This window comes from Pogona vitticeps, chromosome 7 (assembly GCF_051106095.1).
Source record: "Pogona vitticeps strain Pit_001003342236 chromosome 7, PviZW2.1, whole genome shotgun sequence".
Classification (NCBI taxonomy): Eukaryota; Metazoa; Chordata; class Lepidosauria; order Squamata; family Agamidae; genus Pogona; species Pogona vitticeps.
Genome location: NC_135789.1, coordinates 32661435 through 32684129, shown reverse-complemented (window position 1 = coordinate 32684129; position 22695 = coordinate 32661435). Strand labels below are relative to the sequence as shown.

The 22695-nt window shown below is 55.0% G+C and overlaps 3 protein-coding genes across 5 annotated transcripts in view; 2 read left to right on the top strand and 1 right to left on the bottom strand.

The window, feature by feature from the left end:
* The window catches only part of TAOK1 (TAO kinase 1), a 42249-nt gene extending 34354 nt beyond the window's left edge, over window positions 1–7895 (top strand). For both annotated transcript variants that reach the window (XM_078379182.1, XM_020803510.3), the window contains exons 19-20: window positions 82–264; window positions 1869–7895. In XM_078379182.1, the coding sequence (XP_078235308.1) occupies window positions 82–264; window positions 1869–2333 (648 nt within the window). In that variant the 3' untranslated portion in view covers window positions 2334–7895. The remainder of the gene's footprint in view (window positions 1–81; window positions 265–1868) is intronic.
* On the bottom strand, window positions 7559–14912 carry ABHD15 (abhydrolase domain containing 15). The gene is made up of 2 exons (XM_020803451.3): window positions 11834–14912; window positions 7559–9900 (listed from the first exon to the last, which is right to left on the bottom strand). The coding sequence occupies exons 1-2, from the start codon at window positions 12670–12672 to the stop codon at window positions 9396–9398; spliced, it is 1344 nt and encodes a 447-aa protein (XP_020659110.3). The 5' UTR covers window positions 12673–14912; the 3' UTR covers window positions 7559–9395.
* A 75-nt stretch (window positions 14913–14987) lies between these two features.
* TP53I13 (tumor protein p53 inducible protein 13) lies at window positions 14988–22676 on the top strand. Of its 2 annotated transcripts, XM_078379188.1 has the most exons (9): window positions 14988–15149; window positions 17125–17199; window positions 19107–19171; window positions 19584–19662; window positions 19875–20003; window positions 20796–20990; window positions 21478–22045; window positions 22366–22485; window positions 22545–22676. In XM_078379188.1, exons 1-8 carry the CDS (start codon window positions 15054–15056, stop codon window positions 22473–22475), a joined length of 1317 nt encoding a protein of 438 aa, XP_078235314.1. In that variant the 5' UTR covers window positions 14988–15053; the 3' UTR covers window positions 22476–22485; window positions 22545–22676. The 2 variants fall into 2 exon arrangements, with proteins under 2 accessions (XP_078235314.1, XP_072834769.2); XM_072978668.2 differs by having other exon boundaries at window positions 22366–22676.
* The last annotated feature ends 19 nt before the right edge of the window (window positions 22677–22695 follow it).

Here is a 22695-nt window from a genome sequence, read left to right as displayed (position 1 = left end):
GGGCCGTCATGAGGGGAACATGGGGAGGAGGGGCGCTTATGCCAGAGATGAGAGACCTCTTTAATTTTGTTTTCAATCCAGCTCCGGCTGGACGAGGCGCAGGAAGCGGAGTGCCAGGTCCTGAAGATGCAGCTGCAGCAGGAACTGGAGCTTCTGAATGCCTACCAGAGCAAGATCAAGATGCAGGCGGAGGCCCAGCACGACCGGGAGCTGCGGGAACTGGAGCAGCGCGTCTCCCTGCGCAGGGCCCTCCTGGAGCAGAAGGTGCGGAGGGGCAGCGGGACAGGAAAGAAAGAAGGGGAGGGAAGGGTTAGGGTTAGGGTTCCAAAATGGGCCTCGGTCCTGCCTCGTGTGGGGTCTCCCTCCTTTTCGCACAGTGTTGTTCACAAGCGCCGGCTGTGCAGAGTTCTGGGTTTGCCGAACAGCAAGGCAGGTGGAAGGAGGTGTAAAGAGGGCCGCTGGCGGCAAGCAAGCCCTGTGAGGAATGAGGGCCTGGGGGTCCCCCTCTGGTGGTTCCTTGGAGGTTGAGAAAGCTAGGTGGCCTGGGGGACCTTAGTGGGGGGTGGTTCCACACACACACACACACTGAAAAAGTGGTGATGTCCCCAAGCTCTGCCGGGTCCGTTGAAAGAGGGGTCCTCTTGGGGTCTTCCGGGCTGCGATCTGCCTGGATCTCCAGCCTGCCAACGCCCTCCCTGCAGGCGCCAGCATTTAGGGAGGAAACCCCCTGCAGCAAAGGTTCCGTGCCCGTCTCCCAGCACCCCACGCCCCTGACCCTTCAGAGCCACCCTGGGCCCCCTGTCCCCAGAGCGGGAGCCCCTGGTCGCTGCCTCTGTGCTGAGGCAGCAAAAGCTCGAAAGTCCTGGGGGGGGGGTCGTTTCTCCTTCCCCGGCCTCTGCGCAGTCTCTGCTGCCCCCTGCTGGCCTCTCCTGGCGCAGCTGGCCATAACAACACCCGCTCAGTCCCACTTGGGTGAACGGCCCTCCGGAGGAACCAAGTGTGGTGTTGAGCAGAAAGTGGCCTGTCTTGTCCTGCACCTGGCAAGACAAGTGGGAAAATAAAGAGGGGCCATTCCGAGATCCAACATTTCCCCCCCCCCTCAAAAAAAATGTTCATCATTCTGAGATGGACAGCCCAGGCGGGCCCTTGTGCTAAGACCAAGGGCAAATCCTGCAGCAGAGGGGTTTGTGCCATGACCCCCAACGCTCACTGGGTGGGTAGAATGACCCATCGGACCGAGGCCTCTGCTTCGCCAAGGGTGGGAGCAGAGCTGGTGCCGCCTCTTCTCAGCAGGACGGAAACGGCTTTCTGCTCATCCGGCCAGACGTTGGCCTTCGTTTTTAATTGTTAAATCGGGGGAGGAGGGGGCTGGCGGGGATTTCAAAGTTTGGCTTCGTGTGTTTCTTGTCGAGCCAAAGTAGGTTAAATTGGAGCAGGAAGTGTTTATCTGGCTTGGGATCCTCCGGGACCCACACAGGCCGTCAAAAATGCCCCCAAGGGAAAACAATTAAACTGGAAGTGGCCTACAATCTGCTTCTGGTTTCAAAATCTTGGTGGGTTTGGGAATCAAATGGTAGAGCGGGGCCTGCAGGTTATTTGAAAGCCGAGTCCCTGCTCTGGAAGGCTTCTGGGAGCAGCGGAATAACACTCCCTTCCCACCCACCCCAGGGGGAAAAAATTTGGGTGGGTGGGGGTCACGAGTAGGTCTTGTGAGTTTGTGCAAAAGCAACCCTACCTCAGTGGGCCCCACTTTGACACCCTCACTGGCTCCTTCCTGTCTTGAATCAGGAAGGATCAGGAATCGAGCGCGCATCCTTTCTGCCCCCCCCCCGGTTCTAAAGCCCTCCCCCTGTTTCTTTCCTGGCCAGATCGAGGAAGAGATGCTCGCCTTGCAGAACGAGCGCACCGAGCGGATCCGGAGCCTGCTGGAGCGCCAGGCGCGGGAGATCGAGGCCTTCGACTCGGAGAGCATGCGGCTGGGCTTCAGCAACATGGTCCTCTCGAACCTCTCCCCGGAGGCCTTCAGCCACAGCTACCCGGGTGCCTCCAGCTGGTCCCATCATCCCTCCGGGGCGGCCGGGCCACACTGGGGGAGTCACCCCGTGAGCGGCCCGCCCCAAGCCTGGGGCCACCCGATGCAAGGCGGCCCCCAGCCGTGGGGCCACCCCTCGGCGCCCATGCAGGGGGTGCCCCGGGGGGGCTCTCTCGGGGTCCGCAACAGCCCCCAGGCGTTAAGGCGGACGGCTTCAGGGGGGCGGACGGAGCCGGGCATGAGCCGAAGCACCAGCGTCACCTCGCAGATCTCCAATGGGTCGCATATGTCTTACACATAATCGTGCAGCCAAGCCTCTAATGCCCCCGCCTGCCTGCCCGCCCGCCCCCCCCCACCGCCAAGGGTGGTGGTGGTGGTGGTGGTGGAGGGTTGCGTCTCCCCTGGAGCAGCCTGCCAACAGGAACGGCCGACAGACAGACAGCCCCTCCCAGCACGGACTCTGGGCGCCCGACTGACCGACCGACCGACCGGCTGGTGTGCGTTTGTTTGGGAAAGCGTTCCGTTTGGGTTTTTTTCTAATTGAGATGTCATAGTATTTAGTTGGGCTTGGGGCACGGCAAAGTTACTGGTGCATTTTTAGAAGGCAGCTCTTTGAGTGGCGACGGCGGTAAGAATCGGGGCCTTCCTTTCTTCAGCTGTTTTGTCCAGCTCGCTTGCCCTCTGTCTCTCTGCTGGAGCGCCGAAGAGAAAGGGCCGCCCGTGGGTGGGTGTTTGGGGGAAAGCAGGCTCCTCTCGGCCGCCGCTCTGCACAGCCCCCCCCCCGCCCTGGCCCACCCCTACGTTCTCTATTGCACTAAGAGGTGACGCCTCCGGAGTTTAGGGTGCACGCGGTCACTCGGACGAAACTGCACTAGTGAAGCGCCACCTGCCCTCAGACCCTGTTGGCTGTTCAGCCCCAACCGGCTATGGGGTGCATGGGTGAGCCCGAGTATGTGTGTGTGTGTCTGTGGTTGTGGAAGGGGAAGAGGCGAGGGGGCCGAGGGGCGGGAAGAGAGACGTGCCCTTTTTTGGCTTGATACTGTGACATCTCATTCTAGATAAGTGTCAGAACACCCTCCCCGGCTCCCCCCTCCTGTCCCCCACCCACCATTCTTCGGAAAGGCTCAAAGCTTGCAGCCAGCCAGCTCCCCTCCGCCCCCCCCCCAAGCTTTACAAAGTATTGTCGGCATGGGCGGGGGGGGGGGGATAAGATGCCATGAAGTTAAAAACAATATGCCATGAGTAGACAAGGAGTTTTGTTTTGTTTTAGTTTCCCCCCCCCCCCACCTTTCAACACTACATTTGCCAGGATCCGCTTGTTTTGTCCGTTACCTCCTCGGGCTCTGCACCCTTTCCCACCCCCTCCCTTGTTTACATGTGAAGCCATCGCCAACCGTGCGGAGGGTTTTAAGTTGCCACGGGTGCATCTCTGCCCTTTGCACAAGGTCCCCTCTCCTCTCCATCCCGTTGGCTGTGGATTCCTCACAGCACCACAGCCGTTGTGGCGGAAAGCCTTTTTTTCTTTGCACATGACCCAGCCAGCAGGCTTGGCTTCCACGGGCGTTGTGTCAAACAGCCCGGATTCCAGGGGGTCGATCAAGAGCCGTGATCCACAGGGAGCTTGCCGCTTCCGTGGAGGTTCAGGTTCTTTGAAACCTTGATTTTGCCAAAGCAGCCAGCCTCCGTCGGGGGCTCAGCGCAGTTTGGCCCGTGCTTCAGAAGGAGCAAGAGAGGTGACTTTCCCTACAGGCTGCTCCCCCGGGCGCTCTTTGTCAGCAAACTTCTTCGCACAGTGGAAAAGAAACCGACACTAGCTACTAACTTCTAGGATTTGCCTTCTAAGACACATCTATAGGGCTCTAAAATGCCAGGGTCTTCCCCCCCCCCCCCGAAATGCGCTTAAGTCCATGAGACGTAATATATATGTGTGTGTGCGTGTGTGTACATAAGCAGATACTCTTGATACGGGTCACACTGCTGCTGAAGTTTTCATTTTTAATTCAGTGTGGCCCTTTTTTGAAGAAGAAAAAAAAATTAGGTAGACTTAAAAATCACTTCCAGGAACTCCCCCCTCAGACCTTCGGCTCTTTGGCCAGTCAGACCTCATGGAGCAAAAGAGGCTTGCCAGCCTTCCTCCAAACGGAGATTTCAGGAGGACGATGTTCTTGTTGTGGCATGGCCGTCCTCGTCCTCGCTTGGCGTGGTGGTTCTGGTGCCCCAAGGGGTGTGTGTGTGAGGAGAGGCGTCCGAAGGGAACCTTCCGTTGGCTTGACATCCTGGAATACCACGCCATCGCCGTCCGGCCTCACCGTCCCATGGACATGAAATTGGAACTAGCTGCGTCCATTTATTTTTACAGTGAGGGAGTGGAGGGGGACGAGAAACCCGGGCTTTGGGAATGGCGGTGGGGAGAGGGTGTGCCTCTTTTCCTGCTTCTCCCAAAGACCTGGGAGGAAAGCCCCCCCCCCCAGGTGCCTGACAGGTCTCTGAATTGCCCGCTGATTTTCGCAGCGGCTGGAGAAGAGGTGGGACCTAGCGTCCGAAAAATCTCATTTTCTCCACCCTGCTCCCATAGATGTACCTACCTACACACAACCCACCCCACCCCACCCCTGGGATGGAAGCAGTGCTGTTTCCCTGTTTCCTCCTCAGACCATCCTGGAACAGAGGGACAGCAGGGGGAAGTGAAGTTGCACCAGGATTTGGGGGGGGGGGAGGCTATCACCTTCCCCTTCCCCATGACACCAGTTTCAGTCCTGGCTTTCTTGATCTCCAAGGGGCCTCTACTCCCCCTTGCCCAGCAAGGGCATGCCAGGCCCTGAAATGGCTTGCAAGGCTTCACCCAGCTCAGCCGCTCACATGTTTGATCTCCGTGTGTATGTGGGTGGTCTGGGTCGCAGGGCGGTGGGGGCATGTCCGAGGCAGGCAGGTTGGAGGCTAGCTCAGACCGGGGGGGGGGGGCGTCTCTGTGTGCGTGAAGCCTTGCCACGGATACACGCGTGCCAGTCATTTTGATCTGAGTGGAACGAGAGGACCTGGGTGGATGGCAGAGCCGCCGTGCTTGGTGCAGTGCAGGCTTAGGTCTGCGTTGATGTTGCGTGTCTACAGGAGAGCAAGGAGCGGGGAGAACAGGCATGTGACTTGAATTCGGGAACACCTGAGCTAGGGGTCATCTTCCCAGCTTTTGCTGTCTGTCCGAACTTTGTGAAGGACGTGGATGTCTTCAGGAAGGGTGATTCGGTCCAGTGCAGCAGCGGGGGGGGGGCACAAAATCCAGCCCTCCTCTTTCCTGCCTCTTTGCTCGCAACCCCAAGTCCTCCTCCTCAAACCTAGTGTGTTCACTCTGCCCAACTACCCTCGAGAGCCCTTTACTTAAACCCTGGGTAAACACACGCTTCGGAGGTTGAAAAGGCCGCGTCAGCATATACGGAAAAAGCAAAGGCAGAAAAGGTGCCGATCGAGCAAACAAAGGCGCGTCGCGGAGGCCTCTTGGTGACGGCGGCATAGCTGTCCGTCTCCCCCTTCCCTCCGGTCTGAGGGCTCTGCTCGAAGCGGCCTTTTTAAAATGATCCTTTTCCTTTACACCCAGCCACCTTCAAAAATTATGGAAAACGTAGCCAATTGCGTTTCCTAATTCCTGGAGACCCTTGGTCGGGAAATGCAGATTTGCTGTGCTCTGTAAACAGGCTGCTGGGTTTTTAAAACAGCGCCGAGCAAGCAAATGGGCCCAAGATGGGCGCCTGTGGCATCTGGAAACTTGCCACTCCCTGTTTTCTGAGAATTTTAATTAAAATGTACCGTGTGTGCCAGGAGCCCAAATGCAGGCCAGCATTGGCATCCAGGGGCTGAGGAAGGTTTCCGTAGCCCTCGTTCCTCCTGGGGCCCGACTCCCTTCGTGGAAAGGGACCATCGTTTGGCCAATGCAGCCTCCTCCCACCCGTCCCTTTTCCCATTTTCAAGGGGTCGCGATAGAGGCCCCCGTGGGGATTCTCTGAGAGACCTCCATGTGAAAACAGGGCGGGAGGTCTCCCCCCACCCCCATGGCTGTCTTTAAGACTTGTGGGTCGGTGTGGTCCTAGCAGCAGGTACAGCCAGCGAGCGAACAAGAGACCCCCCCCCCTCCCTTTGCTTGCATTTCCATCCACGCCTGCTTTCTTAGCCTGGCCCAAGGCCTTCGCTGCCCAAATCGCCCCTGTGGCAGTGGCCACCGTAATTGGCGGGCAGGACCAGGGTGGTGTAAGATGCTCTCCAACCTGGTGGACCTTCCAGATGGGGTGGAGAACAGTTCCCATCATCCTCTCCCAGGAAGGTCTGTCAGGATGTGTGCAGCCTCCTTGTACATATGGAGGGCCTCCAGATCAGTGGGGAGGCCCATAGGAGCAGCCAAGAATCTCCAACAGTCTTAGGGGTGGGAGGTTTCTTCCAGAAAAAAAAAGTAACCTTTATGAAATTGAAGGCGTTTAAAAAAAAAAAAAGGCTAAAACTTCCCTCCACTTCTGGGGAGAGAAAAAAAAACGAACAGGCGGTGGCTGAAAGTCTTTGGCCTGTTCTTCCCAAAGAAGGGCCCCCAGCTCTCCCTGGTCTTGGCATCAGGTTGGGGGGGGAAGAGAGAAAGGGGAACCCTCCCAACCAGCCCCATGTGAGGGGCATCATGGCAAGCCTCTTTTTAAACAAAAGCCCTCTGACTCAAACGGGAGATGTGAATAGTGTACATTTGACTTTAAAGAAAAAAAGTAAATTGAAAGCTTGCTTGTTATCGTGAAGATTATTTTAAAAGAACTAAAGACGAGACTTGATTTCTAACAAACTATTAACAAGGCTTCAATGTAAGGTTATCCTGTTTGGGGTAGAGAGAGAGAAAAAAGCATCTTGAATGTATAATCTATTTTTGTTCTGTCCCATCAGCCTAGCTGGCTAATTTTACCAGCCAGGTGGAACTTCTATTTATTACTCTTTTTTTGGTCACACTAACCTCCCTCCCTCCCCTGGCTTTCTAGCATCCGGCTGCCACCTTTCTCTCTAGCCACGCTTTTCCATTTTGCACAAATTCAAAAAGGATGCCATAGCATTTTAGTGTAATTCTACAATTCTGTAAGCCATTTTAGTTTTGTTCCCTGTTTACAGCTTGCTACGCAAAGTTGTAAGGGGTTTTCCTTTTCTCCTTTGGGAAGAACCCACTTTACACTCCAGACGTGTCTGTGGACCGAAAGTAAAGGGCCGAGCACCCGAAGCACTGGGGATGGGAGAGGTGATCGCTCTGTGCGCGGCTGTGGCCAAGAAACGGGAAAGGAGCTTTCGGTTTTGCAAGAGAGAGCTGGCGGGAATGTTTTCGAGTCTCGAGCGGTGCACTCCAGGGTTTGGAAACATGATGCATCTTGGTTGGTAGGGAGGTGTGATTATATCTCACCAGGTCCAGAAATGCTCGGATCTGTTTTGGGCAGAGATTTTGAAGGAAAAAAACAGGAGGCTCTCGGCTGCCAGGACAGAGTTTTCTCCCAGACGCCAGCTTGACAGGGCTAAGCATGGACATGAGCCCCCCTGCCGACCACCACTACATTTCTGCGTTCCCCCCCCTCCCTCCCGGGCTGCGCCAGTGCTCACAGTACGGGCACCTCTTTGTACGATAAAAATTGTCAGTATTCCGGTATTCCTTCTGGTGCAGACCTACATAACTAGCTCTCATATATAACTTGTATTAATTGTATAGATTGTGCATTTAAAGCTGTCACCGAGTTGTCGGGGTGGGGTGGGGAATTAAAAAGAGAAAAAAGAGGTCATATGTAATATTTTGTTTGTAAGTATCCTTTGTATCATAGCAAAGGAAATGTTTAAAAAAATGAGCTGTAATAAAGTAATTTTAGTAGATGGCGTGTTGGCATTCATTTGTTACAAGGGCACAAAGGGTTGGACGTCACCCACTGTGGGCAGCTGCCATTCCCCAGAACCCATGAGTGGCTTCTGCCTGCCCCGGGCACCCCTTAATGCCGTGTCTCCTGTTTTCATACAGGGGCCCCACTGTACTTTTATCCCAGGATGGTGTGCCAAATGTAAAACTCCACCTCTTTAAGTTGCATTGTTTGGACAGGAAATGAGCCCACTGGACCGGTGTGTGTGTGTGGGGGGGACTTGTCACCCCCAAGCCCTAAAGCATCATGTCTAGGACATTTGGGGAAGACAGTAAATGTGAAGACTCTCATTTGAAGTCCCCCGCATCTTTATCCTGATGGACACGGTGGTTGATGCCTGACACATCTGACTGTCCACCTTCAAACACGGACTTTTTGCGCATTTGCAAACTCATCAGGCAAAATCCAAAGAAACAAGACAAAAACATGGGGGCCCTTAAAGACTTAACTACTGCATTTTAATGTCAGCTTTCATGGACGTGTCCACAAAAGCTCACATTAAAATATAATAGCCTTTAAGGTACCCCATGTTTTTGTCTTGTCTTGTCTTGTTTGGATTTTGCCTGATACGCTTGCACAGACTGGCACGGCTACCTTTTCCAAAACTACAGATTTGCAAACGCAGGCACCACCTAAACAGAAAGTTCCTCCATTGGCATCAAATCCAGCATCTTTGCAGAGCAGCACGGGGCCTCCAGCACCCCAGCGAGCATCAATCTGAGGCCGTCAAAATGGGCAGTGGTTAAAAGTGAGGGGCCGTGTGTTCCTAAATCTGCGTACCTTACGGCAAACAGCCTGCTTCCCAACCTCTCCTGCACTTGGCAGATTGGCAAAATATCTCTGCGCTGGAAAAGAAGCATGGCGTTGACGAGAGACCCAACTGCCTCTCCAGACCTCTGTACTCTTGTCAACAAAGCTCTGATGTGCTGAATGCAAGAATATGGCTTTTCAAAATAAAATATGGTTCTGGAGGCATCGAACATGCCCTTCTGTGTCGAAGCAAAGGCCACAGGAGACGGATGTCCTCAGAGACTGATCCGAAGCCCTGCTGGGAAGCCTGCCCAGAGAGTAGGACCAGATCCGCATGGCCCCCAGCAAACTGAAACGGCTAGGCCTGGCAGCGTAGAGGTATTGCAGGAGAGGCAACATCTCACCATGGCGACTAATGGTTCCTCCGGAAATGCTCACAACCCCCTCTTTAACAGCTATCGGAAGGATTAATTCTGACATCTTTCAGAGATAATGGTTTGCTCTACGCTGTGTGAAAACTCCGCTTTTTCTTTTGTACGCCTCTCATTGGCTTGGCTCGATGACCTTGCGTTCATTCGAGGGTCAGAAAAGCCGGCTAAAATAAGCACTCCTATCTAACCACTTTTAACAGAGAAGAATTTCTCCCCATCTTCGTCCCGCCCTGCTGTTTTCAGGATTCCCGGCTCGCTTGGGCACCAAGAAGCGTCTTAGCGAGTGTAGGATCTTTGCCAGCTGAAGGTCTCCCGGAGAGGGAGGCGAGCCGGGGGTGAGGCCTCCGGGTGTGGCCGCCGATGGTGCAAACACAAACTCCTCCGGTGCACCCTCTCTTCGGTGTGGAAAAACTCCGCCACGGTGCGAAAGTACTCCAGGGTGGCCGAGTGGCCCCAGGAGGTCCCGGCGTCCTCCCCGAAAAACCCGCAGTGGCCCCCGTACGGACTCAGCAGCAAGAAGAAATACGGATTGCTCTGGAAGAGCTCCCAGGGGATGGTGTCCTCGGGAGGCCCCCGGATCGGGTCGTCCGCGCTGCAGAGGCACAGGACCGGCACGGCCACCTCGTCCACGTCTCTCAGGGGGTCGTTGCGGTCCCAGTAGGCTTCCCAAGTCATGTTCCGGCCCTTTCCGTGACAGAACAGGGCTTCCTCGAAGGCCCGGAGCGAACGGCTACGGAGGGCCTGGTCGACCTCTGTGACCTCTTTCAGAACATTGACGTACCTAGAAGAACAGGCATATGAAGAGCGCTCGGGAGTCTAAAATATCAGCAAGCCAAAGAGTCGGCACGAAAATGGTTAGATGGTTCTCCGGCGGGGGGGGGGGGTATATCAATATCAGGAGGTGAAGAAAGATACACAAAATTAATCTGTGCCTTTGCTCCTCATTAGTTTAGGAAACCTCTTAAAATGACCAGAAAGGGCTAACAATTATTTTTTTAAAAAAATCATAATGTGCCGTCAAGTCAATTCTGACTTATGGCGCCTTTTTCCAGGTAGAGAATCCTCGGAGGTGGCTGACCCTTCCTTTCTTCTGGGGGTGCCCTGGGACTACTGTGCCGCTTGCCCAGGGCCACTTCTCCCTGGGGGGGGGCAGGGGAAACACACTGGGGGGGGGATCAAACTGCAAACTTCTGGCTCCACTGCCAGAGACCTAAACCACTGAGCTTTCCAACCAATGAAGAACCACACCAAAAATTACCCCCACCGACGGGCCACCAGTTAAAATCACATGCAGTTGCCACCCTTACTGAAAAAAAAAACTGAACGCTCTTGACATCTCGCTGTGAAAACAACGGATTTTGTATTTGTGGCCTAAAAGCCTAACTCCGGAAGAGGAACTGGTTAAGCTTTTAACACACGATGGCCAAGCGGTGGAGTTTAACAAAGATGGTCCTACCCCAGACCGGACGAGAGGACGGCGGGGGGGGGGGGAGAGCCGAAAGGGGCTGGTGGGCTTCAAAAGCTAAGGAGGGGGAAAAAAAAGAAACAAGATAGAACCCCCCCCCCCAAATAAAAGAAGCCCAGAAGGTCATGGGTTAGATCAGGGGTTCCTGACTCGCAGAACTAGCGGGGAAGGCTTCTGGGAATTGTAGTCCACAAATATTTGGGGACCTAAAATTGGGAACCACTGGCTTAGACTCTCCAAGAAAGAACAGCTGAAACCGATTTCCCCATATGATTCGGGGTTCTTTTATTGTCCGATCTGGGGAAATCCGGCCTGCTGTTTTCCGATCCAGGGTCCAAAACCCCAAGCAGGGAAGGATATTGTTCCTACCCATTTCCACACCCTCCCTATTGTGGTCATTGGGTCCTAGCCACCTGGGGGGAAATCTGAGGAAGAAGTACCATCATCACCGCTCCGGTTCCCATGGCAGCAGCAGCAGCATCAGAGGATTCAAGACAGGAGCCTCTATGAGCCGGGTGGGGGTGGGAGAGGCGATCTCTTTAGGTTTTCCGACATTTCTAGCATTCTGACGCCAGTTTGGTGCCTTGGTGACACCAGCAGAGAAGGCAAAAGGTCATTTCTAGCTGGTCCAGAACGCGCCTAGTGGGTGGTTTATCAGGGAAAATGCAAACTACTTGGGCAGCTACTTTTTAAAAGTAACTTGTTCCATGTTCCCTGCCCTAACGCTTGATAAACAAACCACCACTATTACTTGTCTCGAAGTTCATTTTCTTGTTTGTTATATTCTGGTTCTATATAGAGGGTGGGGTGGGGAGGTGGGATGGGATAATGAGAAGATGCCATGAATTTTTTTTGGGGGGGGGCAACACCTTACGAAAAATGGCTTGAAATGCACATTGAAAAGGAACTTTGGAAAGCAACTAGAGATGGTTACTCATCTAGAAAGGACGGGTGACGTTGCTTGGGAACTGCTTTGTCACATCCTCCTTACTCCTGAAAAGTACCTAGATATAAGGAATTGCTACCTCGCAACAGGTCTTCCTCAGCCCAGAATCCTCTACTGGGTGCTAGGGGGGATGATGGGGACGGGAGTTAAACTCATCTGGAGATTGCCTGCCTGGGGAAGGTTTGAGCAAGAGGAAAGAAGGGGATTCCACTGCACAGGTTCCCACTGAGAAGGAAGGGTGCCTTCCGGGGTTCCTCAGCACGGCACCCCCCCCCGAAAGGCCCGATTTTTGAAAACACCCACCTGCTGATCCCTCTTTTCTGGGAGAGGAGGCAGCTCCAGCGGTACCACCAAGAGGTTTCCCTCTCGAACCACTCCTGGGCCTTCAGCAAAGGGGAGAGGCAGGCCGCCCCTCTCAAGTAGCTGGAGGAGCCACATTCGCCCAGGTAGGAGAGCAGGAGGCCCGATCCGGAGCCCTCGCTGATGGCGAAAAGCACGGCGGCCGGGTGACGGAAGCGGAGGTACGCCACGGCCTCCTTCAAGTCTGCGGGGTCGCCAAAAGGCTGCAGCTTTGAGGTGGTGAGCGGGCATCCGTTGTGCCCGCGCCGATTGAAGATCACGGGGTAGCAGCCTTCTCGGAGGGCCAGCTGGCAGAGCTGGCAGAGGTTCCTGGTGATCTTGCCGGTGGCGTTGGGGACCACCACCAGCACCGCTGCGTCCAGCCCGGGAGCTGCCGCCTTGGCCTTGCCGGAAAGAGGCCCAACCACCCAATCCAGAGCGACGAGGCCTTTGTCCGAGAGCTGGAGGTGATCTCGGGCAAATTCCAGCGGCCGATCCGGTGGCCACAGGAACTGCACCGCAGTCTGTAAATTCGGCCAAGCTTTCCAGGACCAACCGCCGGCTTCCAGACAGGCCAGCTGGCCGAAGTTCTTGAGCAATGCCTGGGCCAGAGCCGAGGGCTTGCCGACCAGCTGGCAGCTGCCCACGGTGGGGCCCCTTGACCCTGTGCCGGAGCCACCTGCACCCTCCTCGGGGGTCCCTCGCCTGTCACCGGGGGGCCTGCTGGCAATCCAAGGGCATTTTCTGAGCCCCCATGCCACAAGGAGGCCAAGGATGGCAAACCCCAGCATCCACAGACCCATGGCTTCTGCCTTGAGCCCGGGGGATCCTCATCGGAAATTGTTCGAGCACGGAGCGCCTTCTCCAGATCTCCCTGCTGGTTATTCCACCCGTGCCGTCAACGGTGCTTGGTTACTCAGCAAATAAGTCATTTGTCGGAAGGTTGCTGGGGTGGGTGCCGAGGGCTGGGTCCAGGGGTGGGGGCTTTCCTCGAGGGAATGGGTGTTGTTGTTTTGCCGGCGGTTTAACTCTTCCGCTTCCTGCCAGAGGCCCAGACCGGGGCTTCAGCGGCTGGGCTAGAGTTCACTTTGGCTTCCTTTCTTCGCTACCCGAGCCAGCGAGTCCGGGGTTTGTTTTTTTTATCTTTGTGTGTGTGTGTGTGTGTGTGTGTGTGTGTGTGCACGCCTGTGCCCCAAGGGAACAAAAGCAGCTGGTTTGGCACACAGGGGCCCCGGCGGCGCATTCTTTGTCCTGCGCCTACGAAGTCAGGATGAAGCAATCTGGCAACCCTTTGTGTGCCCTCTCCTTGGCGCCCTGCCCTGGGAGCCAGCAAAGAGTGTCCGTCCAGAGGGGGTTCTTCCTTGCCGGGCTGATCCAAGCCTTTCTGCTGCCTGGGGTGAGCAGCAAAAGGCATTCTCCCCCCCCAAAAAAGAAGGTTCCCCAGAAATCCCCAAACATGCGCAACACAACCACGTAACAGTTTTTTTTTAAGTAGCCAGTATCAAATTAAATAAAACTTGACTTTGTTGTTGTTGTTTAGCCATTAAGTCGTGTCCGACTCTTCGTGACCCCATGGACCAGATTACACCAGGCCCTCCTATTTTCCACTGCCTCCCGGAGTTGGGTCAAATTCATGTTGGTCGCTTCGATGACCCTGTCCATCCATCTCATCCTCTGTCGCCCCCTTCTCCTCTTGCCTTCACACTTTCCCAACATCAGGGTCTTTTCCAGGGAGTCTTCTCTTCTCATGAGATGGCCAAAGTATTGGAGCCTCAGCTTCAGGATCTGTCCTTCCAGGGAGCACTTAGGGTTGGTTTCCTTCAGAATTTATAGGTTTGTTCTCCTTGCAGTCCAGGGGACTCTCAAGAGTCTCCTCCAGCACCACAATTCAAAAGCATCCATTCTTCAGCCTTCTTTATGGCCCACCTCTCACTTCCATACATCACGACAGGAAAAACCATAGCTTTGACTATACGGACTTCACTACCTTTCCACAATTCGCAATTTCCCAGAGAGATAATTTAGTTTGGGGCGGCAACTAAACAAGACGATGTGTTCTCTGGAACCGAAGGTTCCCCCTGTGGAAATTGAGTGCGCCCCAACACACTGCATCTCTGGGTGAATCTCTGTTCTTGGAGAGCCACCAACCAGCTGGAACACATCCTGCCTCCTGTCACTGTTTGGAAATTTAACACAAAAACACAGTAAAAGGAGCCCGAGGGTCAGTGGGTGGATGATGCTCCTTTTGCCCTCAGCTCTTGGTTGGTTGTTTTTAAGAGCCAGAGCCGCTCCCGTTTCGGACTCCAGGCCTCAGGCAGGGTTTAGCTCGCTGGTGGCTTAGAGGAGGAGACGGGGTGACCCTTCCTTTCTCCGCAGGTCAAGAAAACCAAAGGTTGCGTCCACAGAGAGTGGTGAGCACTGGCCGGACTGGGAACAGCTCATCTCTACTGGTGTGTGTTTTGAAGGCTTTCAAACTTAGTGCTGTTTTAACACGAACACGTGCGCCGAGGATAAGCTGGTTGCCAGACTCCGTCTCCAGGGCTGTTGCGCGCATCACCCACCTGCGCGCTCGGGCAAAAGCACGGGCACCGCCCAGATAACGTGGCTCCCCAGGTGCGGCTCCAAAAGCTGCTTTTTAAATACTGTATTTCCTAATTTCCTCCCCCTTCGCCTCTGGAGAGCCCCCAGGTGGCCTGGCTTGGCTACGAAGCCAGCAGCCGACCTCTGGCCTTTTGCCCCCCCCCTTTCCTGGACGCCCCTGAACCATCCACGCCGCCAGGTCGAACCGCCCCCCCTCCGTGGAGACAGAAAGCTGCCACCCCACCCCATCCCCGGCCAAGAGGGGGGGGAGAGAGGGGAAGGCGGCCAGCCTGGGGGCTGAAGGAGTGGGTAAGATCCGAGGCAGGAGGGCGGGCGTCTTCGTGCGTTTTCGCTGGGAGGCTCCCCTCCCTCCAAAAAGCCACCCCCGAGAGCCTACCTTGCCGGGAGGGCGTAGTAGGAGAAGCCGGGAAGAGGCAACGCCTCTCGCCCCCCCCCCGCCCGCTCTGCCCCGGGGGGAGGGGAGGGGAGGGGAGGGCGGCCGGCGGTTCCGACGGCCACCAGGCGGGGCGCTTGGGCGCTCCGGGCGCCGGGGAGGCGGTGCCGCCGCCGAGGCCGCGCCAGCCCTTCGAAGCCCCGGAGCCGGATGGCGGAGCCGCCGCCGCCGCTGCCTCCGGGGGCCCCGATCCTGCTGGCCCTGCTCAGCCTGGCCGGGAGCGGCGCGCCGGGAGGCGGAGGGCAGGTGAGGCGGCGAGGGCAACGAGGGTCCCCGGGGGCGCATCCCCTTTGCGCGCGGCGGGGAGCCGGGCCGGGCCCGCCAGGACGCCTGGGTCCCTCGCCCGCTTTCGAAGGAGAGGCCGGGAGAACCCTCCCCTCCCGCCCCCGAGATTTCCGTAGCCAAGGCTGTGATTGCTAAGGGTTACAGCCCTGGCCGGAGGAAGGGAGGCGTCGGCCTTTTTAAAGGGCTGTTTTCACCTCCGTGGGCAGGGCGGGGGGGGGGAGGCGCTCTGCACGTTCTCAGGGGCTTTGCAGGCGGCAAGAAGTTTGGGGGGGTGTTACTCAGGGGCTTGGTTCCCTTCGGAGGAGCCCCATCTGGTTTTCCCGACCTTCCTTTAAAATACATGTATACATTTGAAAGGGGCTTGGAAATGTTTCCAACCGATGTTACCAAAACAGACCCTTCGCAGGAAAAGGGAGACCCAAACAGCCCGGCTGGGCTTCCGTCAAATGTATCTCGGAGAGATTCTCCCAAGAGTTAGTTTTGAACCAGGCCTTGCGTTTTGGACTACAACGCCCAGAATCCCCCTCCCCACGCGGGCCCTGGGGTTTGGGGAGGGAACCTCCATAATGTCCCTTTTGCACCTTCCTATCATCCTAAGGATTGAGCTCGGAAACCTTGGAAGCCCCAAGAGGATATATTTAATGTATATTTAAAACCAAGAAAGGAAGAAGGAACGCCCTTCTGGGCCAAGTTAAAAACTTCTGGCCTCTTGGCAGCTTGTCAGGAGTCCTGAAGCGCCCGGAGTTTGGGGAAAAAAGGAAGCAGGCGGGAGGGGAGGAAATCTTGGGCATCGTGGCACCCATTTTTTTCCAACCTTTCCCACCTTCCAGGAGAGAGAGGTCAAGGGGCAGCGAGACCCACAGGGAATGGGTAGGGCCGGCGACCGCCACCCAGCGCGTTCCTCCCCTTTCCGTCTTTGGGCCCCCCCCAGGGTTTTGGAAAAGGAGCTCTCTGCTTCTCCTTCTGTCTTTGTGTTCTGGCCTGGCCGTGATCCAACCTTCTGCGCTCCTCCCACCGAGCCTCGGGAAAGGATCGGGGCCTTCTTTGCCTCCTGAACCGCCCCAGCCCTACCGAGGTTCCAGCGCTGTACGTTTTTACCATTTGCGCTGGGAAGGGAAAGCTAAGGAAAGCTAGCCTGCCTTTTGCCTCCCTTGGTCAAATTTATTAATTTGTTTGTTTACATTATTTTTACCCTGCCTTTCTCTTTAAAAGGGATCCCAAGGTAGTTTACATAATGAAAAGGAACATTTAAAACTGAAAACAATGAGTATACAAAGGTGACTTACATCAAATTGAACTTGTAAGCTGGTTGGGGCAGACCACCTTTATATTTTCCTGTAAACTACAGTGCAAGATCACGAGTCTGGTGTGAGTGTGTATACACACGCCAATCCACGTAAGTTTCTTTAAAAGATGGTTTTAATGGCAATGCCTTCTCTGCATTGATGTTTTAAAAATATAGTATCAAATCAACGGGCTTAGCTTTCCAGACATTGATCGTCTTGATCCTCCTCTCCAAAGGGGGAAAAGTTTTAAAGATCACTCCCCACCCCACCCCCAAAAAATGAGATTTAACCAAAAACCCATTTTATGACCTGGGAAAACTGAGGCACCATTTTACCCCCCTCCCAGAACAATTTGGTTGAATTGATGGTTTAGAAAGACCAGTTTCACAAGAGCTCCGTGGTTGAGGTCTCTGAGCTGCAGAGTCAGAGGTAGGGAGTTTGATTTCCCCACTGGGCCTCCTTGTGAGTAGAGCCCGCTTGGGCGACCCTGGGCCTTGTTGTTGTTGTTGTTGACACTCATGGGTCTTGTCTTGTTCTCCTTGTGGGATTCTTCTGGAATTTGTAAAGTGGGAACATCATGGACTGTAGGCAGGAAAGCACGTTCTGGGAAGATGAGTGACCGGCTGGTCCTTTTGCTTTCTTTTGGGTAGATCTATTTCCAGCAAGATCTTCCGCCCGGAGAGCGTCCCTGTTGCCGTGGAGGATACGGGCCGACTCCCCTCCAGGTACGAGGCTGGCCCTTCAGCCGTCCCGGCTGGCTCTCATCTGGTACATTCAAGCGTTGTTGTTTTTTTTAAGTTGCATCCAGAGCAGTTCAGATGCTTACACTACCAGCAGCTAAATGGGGATTCTGGGAGTTGTAGTTGAAAAGAAGCAGATTCTGAAGAGACAGAAATCCTCTTGTGGCTTCTGACCTCTTTCAGAAATACATTCCAAAACTGTGTGCATGTTTCAAAAACCCAGCTTGTCAGATCAGTCCTGTATTTTTTTTTAACCTTCCCTTTTGTCTTTATCGATGGAAACCAACGCAGGCAAGAATCTGTTTGTAACTTGGTCATTTTTATTTTTGGACACCTGCCTGGGAGAGAAGGGTCACCACGCGCATGCGTGCGCCCCCAACCCCACGTCCCTACCCCCAAATCTGAGCCCCGCCCTGGTTCCTCCCTCCTGTCCTTCTAGGACCTCCCCGAGACAAGATCCCCTCCTCCCTCTTTTTTGATTTCCAAAATAACAGGCGGGAGGGGGAAAGGCAGGGAAAAAAGGACTCCGCTGGGCGGTTCCTGCTCCAACTCGGAGCGCCTCCCTCCGGGCTCTCTCAGCCAATCCGAAACTGCCCAGGTGGCAGTGCGGGGCACTTTGCCCTTCCAATCCAACCCCCCCTTCCCTTCCCTTCCCTTCCCTTCCCTTCCCTTCCCTTCCCTTCCTGGATTATCTAACCACAACCCACATTGGCCCAGGTCTGGGGCAGGGATGGGACCTACGGAAGCTACCCAGGGCCGTGTTCACCTCACCTGGGCCATTTTAAGAAGGGAAAACCCCCCCAGGGGGATTTGGAAATAACGAAGAGAGATACCGAGCACGCCAGAATGACACCCCCCCCTGCCGCCGGTCCTGGGCCACCTTCTGGCCGAATTCCATCCCGTTTCCTGGAGGCACATTCTTGGAGCAGACGCTTGTCTACCCTGGAAAAGCGGGGGCCTTTGGTTAAAAAGGGGTAATGATGAAAATAATTGAGGGGTCAAAGTCAAAAGCAAATCGGAGGTGCGGGCTAAGCGTGAAGGAGGCAGCACAGTTAAAAAGAAGGGACGCCCAGATTAAACAGCGGCCGTCCTACCATTTCGCCTGTTGATTAAACAATTGATTAACTTGGAAGTATTTAATTAAATACAAAAGGGGGGGGGACCTCCTTGTTTCCTCTGGCATGAGCCACGGAAGGAAAAGGAGACCAGAGAAAGCTGAGGCAATTATTCATTTTCTGTCTTAGAGTAACAGAGGATGGTGAAGCACGTGGCCCTCCAGGGGTTATGGGACTTCAATTTCCATCAGCCTTAGCCAGTGCAAACTTGATGGGAGTTGTAGTTCAATGTCTAGAAGGCCATAGGGTTTTTCTTTTTTTATGGTCCTTGTTCTGAGCGTCCCTCTCGTGCATAAGAACCTCGAGGGGTGAACAGGAGATCAGCTCTCCTGGCTCCCCTGAACAGGCCAGACCCTCCGATTTCAGACGCTGAGCAGGATTGGGCCTGGCCAGTCCTCAGACCATCAAGGCAATAGTGAGGGTTTCCGGGTAAGGCTAGGAAAGGATTGGACCTGAAACCCCCGAGACTAGGGTCTGCCCTTAGGGTCCGACCCAAAGAAGTCTCCTAGGTTGGATTCAGAATCCAGCCATGAGGACTACGATTTTAGGTTGACTTACGTTGCTCACCTGATTTGCAGGTAGAAGATTCCAGGTTTAATCCAGCTGCGTCTGGGGCGAGGGCTAGGGAACGGAAGCCTTGCTTGAAAGGGTGCAGAGCCCTTCCTGCCAGCCAGAGATGACGCTATGAGCCCCTTAACGAGGGAGTTTCCGGAGCTTCTGGGAGGGAGGGAAAAGTGGCCGCTGTGTTGCTCAGAGGGTCTTCTTTCCTTTTGCCAGGAGAGCCGGGATGTGTTCGGAGATGCCAAGCGAATCTGTAATCAGAGCAGCATTCCTGACCGCGGGTGAGCATCTGGCAACGGCAGGGGGAGGGCGCCCTCTGAATGCGGTTGGACTGTGACTCCTATCGTCCCCGGCTCTTGGCTTCCCTGACTCAGGCTGGTGGGAGTTTTCGTCTCCCCCTACAGATCGTGGAGATGTGTCTTTTTGGGTCCTGCACAAAAACTCCATGCCCCTAGGGGACACACCCTGTGCTTCACCAGGAAATGTTATTCCTTTCCCCAGTGGTGGCACCCAGTGAGACCTGGAAGCTGGCACACTCTTATTCTTACCTGGTTCAGGGCTTACCTTACGGGGCCAAATCCTTCAGATGTGCTGCTCTGTGAGCCCTAACTCTACACTGGAGGAGATATGAAGGGAGGGCAGAACATGGTCTGATATCAGCTGAATATTCCCGTTGTCTTTCCTCCCTCACAGCGGATCACGTCACCTAATCTGGGAAGCGTACAGAAGGGAGGGATTCCACCCCCCTCAAAAGTTTCTCCGCGGTCTGCAGGTACGGTTGGAATAACACGCGGACCCCTTTAGGAGCTTCCCGTAATGACATTTAAGGCTCTTTCCCTAAATGGAATTCGCAAAACAATACTCAGCCATTTTTACCCCTCTCTGGGGGGGGGGGTGGATGAGAGAAAGGAATAAAGTCTTGTTTATCCCACCTCCCTACTTAAAATACAGACGTGACGAAATACTTCTGTTTTCTCTTCCCAGCATAAAGATGTCGCCCTTTTCTATCACCCCTGCCTTCACCCATCCCTCCGCCGACAGCTGATTCGGCTGGCCCGAGCCTGTGGGCCCCACATCCAGCTCACCCCACACAGGAGCCTCCCTTGGGAGCAGGTGAGTGAGGGGGGTGCAGAGAGGTGGGCTACAAACTCACCCCTCTTTCAGCCAGTTTAAATACGATTCTCCTTTTTTTTCATTCTCCAAAAAAATGTGCACAATTATTTATTTTTGGGGGTGAATTTTTAAAGCTGCGAAATCTTTTAAGCTGTTGTTGGAAGTAGAAGCACCGGATAGGTTGTTTGAGTCTTGGTGAACCACCAGCTGCTCCTCCTACGTGGGAGCACTTAGCTTTAGGACGGGCGACTGTGTATGTGTGAGATTTTTTTTTTAATTCGGGCATTTAATTACCAAGCGCCTCTGTTAGAACGTTTCTAAACTCCAATGCAATAATCTATTTTTCTGGACTCCAACCCCCAGTATCCCCACAGCCAACCTGGGGATTCTGGGGGATGTAGTCCAAAATGTTACTGTTTCTAAAGCTCCGATCTCTTTATCAACCTCCCTGTTCTTGGGACATTCGCTTAATCTGTGATTGCCTGTATTTGTTAAACTCGAGCTTCCACTCGTTATTTTTGGATCTGATCGATACCCTTCTGTTTACTTACAGTTGCCCTTTTTTATAGCTTGATTTTAAAAATAAGTTTTTGGCTATACATGAGAGGTTTTGTGTGTGTGTGTGTGTGTGTGTGTGTGTGTTTCACGTCTCTTGTCCAAGGGAGAGGCTGTGTGTGGGGGGGGTGGGGAGTTTCAAAGCTAAATGCACAAGACTCTTCTCACTCCGATCCGGGGGAAGGAAAGGGGGTTCCCTTCTTGCTGTCACCGCCGGCCTCTCTTTCGATTCTGAAGCCCCCGGCCTTGGCGTCGTGGGACATCGCTCGACGGAGGCCCAAAGTGGAACTGGCCCGAGACGGATCACGGCAGCTCACGAGGCAACCGGGTGCCAACGAGTCGGAGGAGGGAGGCCGGAAGGGTCGCCCGGTGTGGGAGCTGGCGCCCCTGCTCGCCAAGATCAGAGCCGTCTGCAGGAGTCACCGGGCGCAGGTGAGGTATCGGTCGGTTGGGTTAAAAAAGGAAATTAATTTTGAGAAAAACTGCTATGAAGTCTTGGCTTAAATCACCAAATGGGGGTCAATCCCGTCTGGTATTTGAATTGGGTGGAAACTTATTGCAACCCTGAGCCGGTCACACACACACACACACACACACACACACACACACACACACACACACACACACACACACTCTCTCTCTCTCTCTCTCTCTCTCTCTCTCTCTCTCTCTCTCTCTCTCTCTCTCTCTCTCTCTCTCTCTCTTTTTAGATTACATATCCCAGCATCCCCAGTTGTGGGGGGGGAATCTAAATGAGTTAACTTTCTCGTGCTCCGCCGGCCTTGCAGGACCGTTGTGATGAATAAGGCGGTGGGATGGGGCCGGCCGCACGGAGAGGTTATAATGGAGACTCAGTAGATCCATATATTAAATAAAATATATGAAGACCTTGCCTCACCTCTCTGCCCCCCCCCCGCAGGCTTTTCAGAGGTTCTTCCGGAAGCAGGCGGAGAAAAAACCATCAAAGCCGCAGCCACGGCGCCGGCGGGCTTTTCTGTGGCCGGGACGGACGGCATGGTTCCCTAAAGCCCAGAGTGGCAACAGGAATCTAGCAGCCACGACGTCGGTTCACCGTACCTCGGCCACCAGCTTGCCGACTGGAAAAAAGGACGTTCCGGAGCCATCCGGGCCCGAGGGCGAAGGGCGCCTGAGTGCGCCGCCCCACCCAGGCCCCCAAGTCTCCCCCGCCGCTCTGTCCACGGAAGCAGACAGGGTGGCCCCCGCGACGGGGTGTCCGTGTCCAGGTGGAGACCTCCGGAAAGCCCACGGCCTGCTGGGGAAGGCAGTGAAGGGGCTGCCCGGCCGGGGGGCCCCCCGCGTCCCCACCCCCCGCACCGAAGAGGCCGCCTGGGCAGCCAGCGCCCTCGCCTTCCTGCTGGCGGTGCTGACGCTGGCCGTCCTGTACACCCGGCTCCACCGGAAGTGCCGCAGGGGCCGAAGCCTCTACTGGACGACCGCCGGCGAGGAAGGGCAAGACACTGTGGCTGGTGAGTCGCCCAGTGGGCGGGGGGAGCCGCCGGGGGCCCCACGACACTATGTGGGGCATAAACCTTGGAGCGGCTGATGTCTCTGGCAAAGGTGGGGGTGCCGTTTCAGAATGAGGCATTTTCATGTTACGTTTAACAGAACTGGCCACCAGAGGGAGCCAGAGCCTATGCTATGGGGCTGGGGGTAACGTTTGCTGTTATCCACCATTTTCAGTATCCACGGGAGGCTTGTAACCAATCCCCCCATGGATACAGGGGTCCTACTGTACAGAAAGCACCCGTTCCATGCTTATCGCTGCCACCCACTTCCTCCTTTGCAGCTGTCCTCAAACGCCGCCTCCTCTCGGCCCAGGCCCGGCGCAAGAAGCGGCCACGGCCCCTCCCGCAGAGGCCTCTCTGGTCGGAAACATCCAGCGACAGCTCTGAATAAATTCCAGACCCTTGTGACGGAAATCGAGCGAGCAAGAGACCCACTCGTGCCTGATCCAGCTTTGCCAACGGTGTGCGGATGCACCATTGACTCCCACTGCGCCTCTGTATAAGGGGAACACACACGCTTTCCGAGGAGCGGGCTCCTCACCACTTCAGGATCTGCTTTTCCTACTCAATAAAAATCTATTTTCCTAGGTAAGCAGCCAGTTTTCCCCCCA